General features: G+C 44.7%; 2 protein-coding genes across 2 annotated transcripts; one reads left to right on the forward strand and one right to left on the reverse strand.

Annotated features, from left to right (window-relative positions):
• Window positions 1–485: 485 nt before the first annotated feature.
• LOC306939357 (glycerol-3-phosphate acyltransferase 4-like) lies at window positions 486–12,729 on the forward strand (the record flags this gene model as incomplete). The annotated part of the gene is made up of 12 exons (XM_079523944.1): window positions 486–641; window positions 1,370–1,439; window positions 1,591–1,885; window positions 2,497–2,571; window positions 2,739–2,828; window positions 7,861–7,954; window positions 8,971–9,086; window positions 9,543–9,598; window positions 9,754–9,839; window positions 10,537–10,665; window positions 10,996–11,075; window positions 12,579–12,729. 12 exons carry the CDS (start codon window positions 486–488, stop codon window positions 12,727–12,729), a joined length of 1,398 nt encoding a protein of 465 aa, XP_079380070.1.
• Window positions 3,646–6,777, reverse strand: LOC306939670 (sarcoplasmic/endoplasmic reticulum calcium ATPase 2-like; the record flags this gene model as incomplete). Its single annotated transcript, XM_079524325.1, has 1 exon — window positions 3,646–6,777. One exon carries the CDS (start codon window positions 6,775–6,777, stop codon window positions 3,646–3,648), a length of 3,132 nt encoding a protein of 1,043 aa, XP_079380451.1.

Below are 12,729 nucleotides of genomic sequence, written 5' to 3' on the forward strand. Positions count from 1 at the left end.
TAATGGTCATGTTCATCGTTTTGTTGTATAGAGATCAAAATGTAAATGTGTCTATAAAAATAAATAGGAGGGAGAAAAAAAGAGCATGTCATTTTAACAGCTCTTCTTTTACCAGTAGTGTGTAAACTCATTTTGATCAGTGGCTGTCCAAATCAACCAGAATTACTGGTCGATGAAGCCTCTGTTTTCTTTGTTGTGGCTGTGCCGTTTTCACGTTTTGCTTTGTCCTCTGCAGACACACACAGACCTGAGTTAAACTTGATTCTCCAGTGAAGTAAATGTTTCAAGAGGACACAGACCAGAGTTAAACCTGATTCTCCAGTGAAGTAAATGTTTCATGCAGCACAGACAGAACCCCTGTTAAGGGCGGAGGAGGAGCTGCTCTGAAGCGCTGGAATTGGACTTGGCTTGTTTAAGATATCTGTAGTGTCACCCAGTCCTCTCCACTCTTCTGTGGTTCAACTGCTGTCAGTATGCCTTGGTTTATGTTTCCTGTTGACAACCAACTATGCATATATCTTGGCATCTCCATCACCGTGTGGTTCACTGTTCTGCTGGTATTCATCATTGTACCAGCCATTCTTGGGGTGTCTTTTGGTTTCCGCAGTCTCTACATGAAGACACTTCTCAAGGTCTTTGAGGTGAGCCCTTTATCATTTATGCTATATTATGCAATGCATCGCATCACTAGGACGGTACAAAAACACAACCGAAATTGGCGGTAATAAATCAGGATATTTTAGATCCAAGATACTCTCTGATCCAGTAAATCTGTGTATGCGCCAGATACATGATCCACTAATCCATCTACGGTGAAGTATCTTGCAAAGTCAAGAGCGACAATACAAGCAGCTCAACATATAGGATTGATTGCCACGGTATATCATATGCAACATACAGTAGCCTGCTGCCTACAACAGGCACTGTGTCTGTACTCTGTACTCTGTAAGGTAGTGTGTTCCATTCTTCTATACATTCCAAGAATTATAGAGGAAACACTCTCCGAACCATTCCCCTCTACTGAGATGATGCTACAGTGTACACTGTACAGCACGTTGGTATAAAATAATATCCTTGGTGTTGTTAATGTACAGTATTCATGTGTAACTCTGTTTACAAATGGACTGTTGGACCCTTACTGAACCAAATAGTACAAATTTGTAAAGCAAAGCAAAGTTCTTTGTTTACCCAGGGAAGTGGACTAAGCTCGTTGATGCTTGTTAGTCTTGACTCTACAGCTGTTTGTAGGACCATAATATGCAACCTTATTTCACTTATCAGTTAGCACAGCTCCCATGCTGAAACACGGATACAAAGGCATATACTCACAATTTACACTTGTGTATAAATCTTATCTTGATTTATTTAGTGGGCAACGGTACGAATGGAGAGGGGCGCAAAGGAGCAGAATCGACAGCTCTATAAACCTTATAGTTATGGTAAATTACCACTTGTGTGTAATCAAATTAAGTCTCTCTATCCAGTGTGCGTGCGTGCGTGCGTGCATACATACTGTACACGCGTACAGTATGTTTGTTTATGTGATTTAATCTACTAACTACAGTATACTTCCCCCTTATCCTCTGCAAGGTATCAAAGAACTGCCATCATCCTTGGAACAAGAGATCCAGGAGCTACGGGGCCCCACCAGCACCACCTCGGGCTCAGAGCCAGAGTTCGAGATGGCGGACGTCCTCTACTTCTGCACGAGAGGCGTGGAGAGCATCGTGGACGACGAGGTCACAAAGCGCTTCTCTGCCCAGGAACTGGAAAGCTGGAACCTGCTGACACGCAGCAACTACAACTTTCGCCACATCAGCTTGAGGCTCAGTGTCCTTTGGGGCCTCGGCGTCCTCATCCGCTATGGCTTCCTGCTGCCTCTGAGGTCAGAGCACTGCTGAGCATGGGGACTCAGAGGTCAGAGCACTGCTGAGCACAAGGACTCAGAGGTCAGAGGTCAGAGCACTGCTGAGCACAGGGACTCAGACTGTCAGCAGAATCGAGGAGGGGTAGACAATATCATCACAGGGTCGTGTAGTGCACACTGCACAGTAAATACACAATAAACCAATTAAGGCTGTCGTACACTTTTCAGAGTTACTGTAACAACTCGACCCTATTCAACATCCAGATGTAAAGAAAATGTACAGTGTACCAGGGGTACACTACACACACACACAGTACATATCTGTGATCAGATCTCTGTGCACGTTTGTGCATATTATTTAACTACCATATGTACTTTGTTGACTGAAATCCCCCAGGGGTCTAATTTTATTCCCCTCCACACAAACTCCTTTTAGAATTCTTTCCCTAATGTTCACACGCCCAGAATAGGGACGGCAGGGTTCATCTGGTTAAACCTGCAGTTTTGGATGCTGCGGCAATCGCTGCCCGGGTTTCCAGACAGATTGGTATTATACTTTGTGGAATAGAGATGCACTTTTGAACTGTGCTTGGAAGATTTCGAGCTGAGACACATTGTATCTTCTGCAGAGTAACACTTGCTGTCACTGGGATTGGCCTGCTTCTAATCCTGACTACAGTGGTGGGATTTCTACCAAGTGGAGAGTAAGTTTCCCTCAAAATAACAGTCAGTTAGGATTACAATTATGATTTAACCTGATTTTATTTTTGCTGATGTGATAAGGTTGCTGTTGAATGGCTTTAGAATATTTAATTGTGTGACCATTATAACAGCACAAATAGCTAATTTATGATGCCTTCTATATCAACAGGTTGAGGACACGCCTAAGTGAGAAGGTTCATCTCATGTGTTACCGCATCTTTGTTAGAGCACTCTCTGCCATCATTACCTATCACAACAGGTACGATACATCAGAGTTGGAGCACAAATGCATTATCACCTATCACAAAAAAGAGGCTAGTGTTGTAAAACTGTGGTGTCGGATTACACACACTCTCTCGCTAGCGGCTAGTAGATCTCATTATACTGAACAGAGAGCTTGTGGTCGATTGGCTATTTCCCTGGACGTACAGTGAGTCTGTTTTCTGAGTGAGTCCGAGTCTATGTTTGTATAGTGATATAGTTGCTGTCACAAATAAACTCGCCAGTGCAGTATCTGGCATGAAGAAGTTGATTGAGTGCAACATGTAACCAAAGCATTATATGACTCTTTTGTGCAGTCTCACCCTGTGCTATGATTTGAGTGGTCGCCCACATGCAGCTTTTTCTGGCAAATGTTGCAATAACCGTAGTGTTTTGCTTTTATTTGTATTTATCCGGTTAGGGTTAGGGTCAGGCTCAGGTGTCAACACACTTCAACATGTTGATAGGGTCCAGCCCAATATGCAAGATTTGCCACAGACACAAAGATACTACAGTATGGACAAAAATAAAATCGCAACCACACCTTCGGCTTTAAAAAAAAAGTTGCAAAACAGTGTTACCTCTGTTCAATGCGCTGCTAAACTACCACTAAAAAGCCTCAAGTCACAAAAATATATATTGTTAATTATATTTTTATATTTCATGTGTTAAACTTGGTCCTTAAGAATTCTTGTCCACACTTGGCAGGCACACTAATACACGCACATGATAGCTACAGTATGTACACGTACAGTAGGAAGGCAGCCTGAGTAGAAAGGGGGGGGGGGGGAGTAAAAAAGATGTACTTAAGTCAGTCAGGAAGACCAGAACATGTCGACCATGTTAGTGTCTATGCTGTAGAGCCAGAGAAGCAAGGAGACGGAAATGGCCACAAAGGGCCAGGAGACTCCCTCCGTGCATGCAGACCAGGACCAGCTTTTGTTTCTGGCACACTTCTCCAGCTCTTTTACACGCTCCAGGAAGTTCCTGGCAGCAAACTTCAGCATCTCATCCAGAAAGATGACAGGCAGCGAGATCTTCAGCACCACCAGCCACTGGGTCAGGTTCAGAGGTGTGATCTGGAAGATGATAGACAGAGGCTCCACGTAGAGGATGAGGAAGTGAAGGGACATTGAGAGACAGATGGCTCCCAGCAGCCACACGTTCTGCCACGGAGGCATTCGCAGCAGCGACTGGTTCTCTGACACACTGTTGAGTGCATTGCACATCTCAATGGTCACCAGGACAGACAGGGCTATGGTCATTGGATATGGAGACTGAAACACGGCACAATCCAGACCCTCAAAGTCTGGATTCTCTGGGCCACACTGCAGGAAGTGGCTCAGTTGGTAAAAGGTGACTCTGGGACCATCCTTAGCAGCAACAAACCACCAGGCGGCGCCACCGACGGTAGCAGCACCCACATAGCATCCGATTACCAGATATCTGAAAAAGAGCCACCCAGAGATGAGAGGCTCGCGGGCATTGCGCGGTGGCTTGTTCATAATGTCCAGATCAGGGGGGTTGAAGCCCAGGGCTGTGGCGGGTAGACCGTCCGTCACCAGGTTGACCCACAGCAGCTGAACTGGGATCAACGCCTCGGGGAAACCCAGCGCTGCGGTCAGAAAGATACAGACGACCTCTCCTATATTTGAGGAGATGAGGTATCGGATGAACTGTTTCATGTTGTTGTAGATGGCTCGTCCTTCCTCCACAGCAGCTACGATGGAGGCAAAGTTATCATCCGCCAGCACCATTTCGGAGGCAGACTTGGCGACGGCAGTGCCTGAACCCATGGCAATGCCTATCTCCGCTTTCTTCAGCGCGGGAGCATCGTTCACTCCGTCACCGGTCATAGCGGTTATCTCGCCATAGGACTGTAGGATCTCCACAATCTTTGACTTGTGAGAGGGCTCAACACGGGCAAAGCAGCGGGCTCTGAGCACAGCTTCTCTTTGTGCAGTGGGAGACAGGTCGTCAAACTCACGGCCAGTGAAGGCCATGCTCGAGACATCGTCGTGTTCTCCAAAGATGCCAGTTCGTCTGCATATCCCCACAGCTGTACCCTTGTTGTCTCCAGTGATCATGATCACTCTGATGCCTGCCAGCTGACACAGTTTGATAGAAGATGCCACCTCTTCCCTAGGAGGATCCAGCATGCCCACGCAGCCAACAAAGGTCAGATCAGTCTCATATTCAATGAAGCGGGCCGAGTCCTCCAACACCATTTCTTCTTTTCTCATGGGTTTGTCCCGTGTGGCCAGGGCCAGGCAGCGTAGGGTGTCCGTGCCTGTTCCATACTCCCTGATCACTGACATCACCTTTTCCCTAATGCCAGGGGTCATTGGTACCTTGTTCCCACCCACACGGACGTGAGTGCACCTGTCAATAACTCCCTCTGGGGCACCCTTGACAAACATCTTGCCAATGGAGTAGCGATCGTTGTTTAGTGTACAGTACACAGACATGGATTTCCTCTCTCTGGAAAATTCCAGAGTAAAATCCTTTTTCATCTGCTGCTTGATTACATAATTACAGGCATTGGCCCTCTCAATCCTGGAGAGGTATTTAACATCAGTATCGAAGACGTTCATTTTCTCCACCAGACAGGTGAGCGCCGTCTCTGTGGCCTCGCCAACTTTCTCATACACACCTTTGGTCTCATTGTAGTCCAGTGAGGAGTCATTGCAGAGAGCACAGATAGAGGCCAGCTCCACCAAGGCATCATATTGAGAACACTTCACTGGGTAACCTTCATGGAGCACTTGTCCATCGGGGGCATATGTAGAGCCAGTTACGGTGAATCCCTTTAGAGTGCAGCTATCACCAGTGACCTGGTGGACTATGAACATCCTAGAGACAGACATCTGATTGGTGGTCAGTGTGCCGGTCTTGTCGGAGCAGATGACGGAGGTGCAGCCCAGGGTCTCCACAGAGGGCAAGCTGCGGACGACGGCGTTCTTCTTGGCCATGCGGCGTGTTCCCAGAGCGAGGCAGGTGGTGATGACGGCGGGCAGACCCTCCGGGATGGCGGCCACGGCCAGAGCCACGGCGATCTTGAAGTAGTAGATGGCCCCACGTGTCCAGGAGCCACCGTGGACGGGATCGTTGAAATGGCCGATGTTGATGATCCACACGGCGATGCAGATCAGTGAAATAACCGTAGAAAGCTGCTTACCAAACTCGTCCAGTTTCTGCTGCAGGGGCGTGCGCTCCTGTTCCGTAGACGCAATCTCTTCACGGATCTTTCCTATCTCCGTGTTGACCCCCGTGGCCACCACGACGCCCACGGCTTTGCCCGCCGCAATGTTGGTGCCAGAGAAGAGCATGTTCTTCTTGTCCTGGTTGACGGCTCGGGGGTCCGGTATGGGGTCTGTGTGTTTGATCACAGACACCGACTCTCCTGTGAGAATTGATTGGTCAACTCTCAGCGTAGTAGACTTGATAGATGTAAGCCGGATGTCCGCTGGCACTTTATCACCGACAGCTACCTCGACGATGTCCCCGGGCACAATGTCCCTTGCTTTGATCTTCTGGACACTCTTTCTGCCCTGGCGGTACACCTTGGCCATCTCTGGCTCATACTCCTTGAGTGCTTCAATAGCGTCTTCTGCATTTCTCTCCTGCCAAACCCCCACGACGGCGTTCGCTATGAGAATCAGCAGGATGACAAAAGGTTCTACGAATGCCGTGATGGTCTTCTCTCCTTCTTCGAACCAGGCCAGTACAAAGGATATACAAGCAGCAAGAAGAAGGATCCTCACGAGTAGATCTTCAAACTGTTCAATCATCAGTTCCCAAAGAGATTTTCCCTCCTCAGCTGGTAATTCGTTAGGTCCGTATTGCTCTCGTTGTTTTATTACTTGGTCAAACCTCAGTCCAGCGGTTTCATTCGTGTTAAAAAAGCCATACACTTCTGCTACCGTCTTTGTGTGTGCGTTGAACATGGTGAATGGCCACATGACACCACGCTCACTCTCTCTTCTACCTGTAATGGATACTTTTACTCTTTTGGTTATTTTTTATGAGACAGAGATACAGTGACGGTGATGTTGCGGTTTGAAGGCTAATAGCTACCAAGCTATTTTGGTTACGGCCGTCGGCCCTGACATTCACCAGTCGTGTTGATATGGCTTGTGCTTCACCGCAAACCTGAGACAAATAACCGATATCACCACAGATACAAAAACCGTACCATTCTGCAGAATACCGTATCCTCAGTAGTGCAGTGTCACAATGAATCTTATTTTAGACAACATGTGTTTTAAGTTACAGGCTGTGGCTCATCCCTCCATATTAGGGCAAGACTGATGTCATGATGTGACATGAAATCTTAACATGGTACCCTTCATTCTTTTATGATGTGGCACAAAAGGGGTCAGCCATGGTTCTACATGGCTATGGACCAACCGCCACCTACTGTAATGTGTACAGTATGTGTCTTTTTTTTTCTCCAATGTTCTTTGTGGCTTTCGCCTTTATTTTTGAGTGGTGCAAACCACTCCAACAACTGGCTTTGTACGTTCGTACCAAAAAAACGAGCATGGTTGCTATGGTTAGCAACCAAAAAAACGAGCATGGTTGCTATGGTTAGTATGTGACGTCACTGACATCACAGATAAATGTGTAGTTGCACCACTCAGTTCACATGGGTGTGATTTTATATTTTTGAGTGGTGCAAACCACTCCAACAACCAGCTTTGTTTGTATCCGTGTTTGTGTGTACCTGTACGTGGGGCCCAAAAGAATGAGCATGGTTACTATGGTCACTGACATTACGTCAGACCACAGCTGATCAGTCTATATAAGACCTTACACCACTCAGTTCACACAGGTGTGATTTTTTATGGAGGGACAGACAGTAGGCTGACAGAAGGGGGGGAAAACATGCAGTAAAGGCCGTCGGGATCGGGAGTCGAACCCGCGGCACACTGCCAGACTGGGTTGCCAGCCAAGGTGCCTGGACCGCTGAGCCACGGCCCAGGCCACAGTATATGAGTTCTTTAATGAGCCTGTTGTTCTGTTCCCAGAGAAAACAAACCAAAGAATGGAGGCATCTGTGTGGCCAATCACACTACTCCCATTGATATTATCATATTGGCCAATGACGGCTGCTACGCTATGGTATGTACAGTATAGTTTATGTGCATATGCATGCGTACAGTAGGTGTACGGTATATATGTGTCACATTGGGTGTGTTTGTATTTCTCTCCATTGGTGTGATTTATGTGGCTATGGGGGTTAGTAAGTGATGGGCGGTTTCACTTTGATTGGAAAGATGAATGATATGAGCAGCTCCGTTTGGAATCCTCCTCCACCCTAGCTAGGGTATCATTCTACCCTCCCTTTACCCTTTGTAGCAGTCCTTTTGAGGGGCAATTAATGCAGACGTCATGTGGCCGATATAAATACAGTGGGTGTCCTTCACTTCACACGAGTGTGATTGTTTTTGGGTCTTCAGTTCCTTCCGGTTCACTATTTAGGTACATAGTTATGTTATTTAGATAGATATTATGTAGGGTATTTAAGCCATTCTGAGCGGGAACCCCTTTTGGTGTTTTAAGCATTACTATATGTTATACTTTAGCTATTTTTTAAAAATCGTGAAAATGTGGCACAAATCTTTGAATATATATTCTTTCAGAGCCAAAGTTTTTAACTCATATCTTTTCTTCTGGGGGGGTCCCTGGAGCTACATATTTTCAGATGGGGGTCGGCGGCCTATTAATTTAAATATAATTTTTTTGGGTCCTTCACATGAAATATTGAGCACCACTGATAGGTATTCCAGAAAACTGTCTGATTTAGAAAACATTTTTTTAATTCCGACGTCAGGCCTAAATGGTTTAAATAGATTCCAGGTTTGTTGTTAGACTTACACTGTAGCACATACTGTACTGTACTGTACTGTACTGTACTGTACTGTACTGTACTGTACTGTACTGTACTGTACTGTACTTATACTTGTACTATTCACACTTCCCTAACTCCCCGTTGACGGTTGGCTGATGCTTATGGAAACTATTCGAAACATATGTTCCGATAAGAGCGACCTAAACTCCATACACCTCGATTGGAATTATAAATTGAGACATGTTTCTTCAACCTGTTATTGAGGTGAACTTTGCTTTCCAAACAGGTTGGACAAATCCATGGAGGGCTGATGGGCACGCTACAGAGAGCCATGGTCAAATCCTCTCCCCACATCTGGTTTGAAAGATCCGAAGTCAAAGATAGACACCTTGTGGTCAAAAGGTAACATGGCGTCTTTGTCATTTCTGCTTGTTACAGTATAATCACTATATTTTATGCCAGATCGTCACATGTGAAAGCATAGTAGCCATTCTTTATTTAATATTGGACTTTCTTTTTGAGTGGTGTAAACCACTCCTACAACTGGCTTTGTTATTGAGTGGTGTAAACCACTCCTACAACTGGCTTTGTTAGTGCAGAAAAAAATGAGCATGGTTGCTATGTTCACCCTGTTCACCCGGGTGTGATTTCATTACATCACTACAACTGGCGTTGTTAGTGCAGAAAAAATGAGCATGGTTGCTATGTTCACCCTGTTCACCCGGGTGTGATTTCATTACGTCAGACATGATTTAATTACGTCAGACAGGCTTACACACTGTGTAAGCCTGTCTGACGTAATACACAGGCTTACACCTTACACCACTCAGTTCACACAGGTGTGATTTTTCATTTTAGACTTGGTGATCATGTAGCTGACAAAACCAAAAAGCCTATCCTCATCTTCCCCGAGGGTTAGTAATGACACGCATTGTACCTTCCATGTCATGGGATTCATAATAGGGTTGAGAGCCAAATAATCAGCCAATAGAGATGCATGTTTGTTTGAACGCTCTGGTTGTTAATTTGTTTGTTGTTAATCGGGTAACACTTTCTGTATTGCCAATAGGTACTTGCATCAATAATACATCCGTCATGATGTTCAAAAAAGGGAGCTTTGAAATCGGCTGCACTGTCTACCCAGTGGCAATAAAGGTAGGACGTGGAATTATCATTTTGGCATTTTTGGCCCGTGAGGAACCTGAGCCACACACTGTTGATGCTTGCAAACTTTCAAAGCTTTAATGCCCTACCTACCGTTTCACCCTTTGTCAGGCATAGGTGTGCAAACGTTTCCTATTCATGGTTCTGTGGAACCTATACCCTCTGTTCTTTTGGTTTGAGGTTGTTTCCATCTTATATGTGTATTAAAACAAAAAGGGGCAAGGACCAACACAAAGGGTAGATGTATATCCAAAATAGGGGTTGACTTGTGGAATAGCCTGGATAATGAACTAAAGCTATGCACATCACTTATCAAATTTAAAAAGCTATTTAAAAGTAGGGTATTAAATAGATATAAAACATTATCATAAGATCATTATTATTATTATTATTATCACAAGATCATTATTATTAACATTATTAAACATTAAACAATAAGATTATTACCACAAGTTCTAAAATGACTAAGTTCTAAAAAAAAATATTTTTTTCTGTTTCCTTTGTATTATGTTTCTTTTCTTTGTATTAATTTTGTATTTTGTTTCTTTTCTTAAAGGCTAGGCAAAATAAGCTTCGGCTTCAGCCTAGACCTTTTCGGTGCTACCCCTTTGTAAAAACAACTTAAATGAAAATGATGAAACTATGTAAATGTAAAGCACCGAAATAAACTATTCATTCATTCATACAGTATGACCCACGGTTTGGGGATGCATTCTGGAACAGCAGTGCGTTTGGCATGGTGAGCTACCTGTTGAGGATGATGAGTAGCTGGGCCATTGTCTGCAGTGTCTGGTACCTACCACCCATGAACAGAAAGGTGAACCTCCCCTCCCTTCAGATACACAGAATTTGTGTGTGGGTAAAGTTAAGCATAGCTGTTGTTGCCAATGAGACTGCTCACAGATAGGATAGACCTTTGTCTCTTAAACCTTTTTGACGGGCGGTAACTCCTATGCACAGCTTTGTCTGTATGTCTGTTTGAGCACGGAATGTGTTTGTAGCACGGAATGTGATGATTTGATTGGCTGAGCACGGAATGTGATGTATGATGATGGATGTATGTGATGTATGTTAGTATGTATGATGATAAGAGCGCCCCGGCCTCACTTCACACGAGTGGGATTTCTTTTCTTTTTTCCCTGTACAGGAAGGAGAGGATGCAGTGCAGTTTGCCAACAGAGTGAAGGCAGCCATTGCTGAACAGGGAGGATTAGTTGACCTCCTTTGGTGAGTCGATCTCTGTCATACATACTGTACATATGCAATATGTGCCACTGTAAATGTAAAAAAGGTACATTTCCCACATTAACAGTTAAATATATAGATCTGCTGGGTTAGGTTTAAGAATTAGATATGTGTTAGCAGGAGAGGTGTTTTAATCTACATTACTGCGGGTTCGAGTCCCGATCCCCCGACGATCTTTGCTGCATGTCTTCCCCTCATCTCTCTCCCTGTTTCTTGTCAACCTATATATCTATCAATAAAGGCAAATAGCCCCAAGAAATATCTTAAAAAACCCAGATTAAATACTGTCAACAAGTAACTGCCACTTTAAACCAAATGGTACAGGGAGTTAGCTGAAAACACGTGTGGCTGCACATCACACAGCCATTCTGTGAACCATCACTGTTCCATCCACTCTGGCCCCTTTTCCACCAAAAGAACTTTGGTTCTAGAACTGGTTCTGTTCTAGATTCTTGGAACCTTGGTGCTTTCATGGAACCCGCTGCCATTTTTGGGTTTCAGTTCTGAACCAACTTTTAGGGTTCTGAACTAATCCATTTTCAGTGGAAACACTCTCAATATTTTTTTTTATCCCACGATTTTGCAACCCAGTTTTTTCACCCAGTGCCAATTATCTAATGTAATCCTGGGCACTACACTTCCTCTGCCAACCTGGGGGGGGGGGGGGGGGCAGCGGACTGACCTCATGCCTCCTTCTATGCATGAGGAGTCCAAGCTGCTTCTTTTCACCTGACAGGGGGGGATTTCCCTGGCCAGACGTAGCGCGTGGAAGGAACACGTTATTCCGACCAGTTCCTTTCCCCCCCATCAGGCGCCCCGGCTGGCCAGGGGGAGGTAGTTTTAGAGACCAGGATTACTGCATGTTTTTTGTGAGGGTACCTACCCTATAGGGGACACGGGGAGAACATGCAAACTCCACACAGAAAGGCCCTTTCGCCAACCCCGCCTCGGGTATAAATATTTAATCAAGATCATCTTCTTAGCAACAAGTAAGAAAGCGATCACACGACACTGGTACCCACCAACGAAAGAACATTGGATGGACATTACTGAGGAATTGTATGTCATGGAAAAACTAACATTCATACTTAGACTACAAGAGGATAAGTTCTATAAAAAGTGGGAGGAATTCAATGAATGTAACCTGCAATATATGAAAAATGCAGCCTTTTTTGTTTTGTTTTCTCGTCTCTTGCTTTTGTTTCTTCTTTTTGTACTGTTGTCTTTTTTTTCTTGTCCTTTCTTCTTTCCTGTTGTCATTGTCTTTTTTCCCAATAACAATTAAGTGAAAAAAATATAACATTCGCGGTAACCAATAACCATATTTGGTGGACAAGTTCTTTACACCCTTGATATGATGAACTGGTGAACAAGGATCGCTTTCTCTCTCATAACAACTCTAACTCATGACACATTGCATCTGCTGTCTTGTTGTTCTCCATGTTATGATGATAGCCTTGTTCTTTTCCACCCATGTGATTTCAGGGATGGAGGGTTGAAACGGGCTAAGGTGAAAGAAACATTCAAGGAAGATCAGCAGAAACTGTACAGCAAAGTTCTAGTAGGTGAACCGGAGGACCAAACTGAAGACAAGCTTGGAGAAGATGAGGATGTGAAAGCAGCTCAGATTCAATGA

Source organism: Electrona antarctica (assembly GCF_951216825.1).
Source record: "Electrona antarctica genome assembly, chromosome: 16".
Lineage (NCBI taxonomy): Eukaryota > Metazoa > Chordata > Actinopteri > Myctophiformes > Myctophidae > Electrona > Electrona antarctica.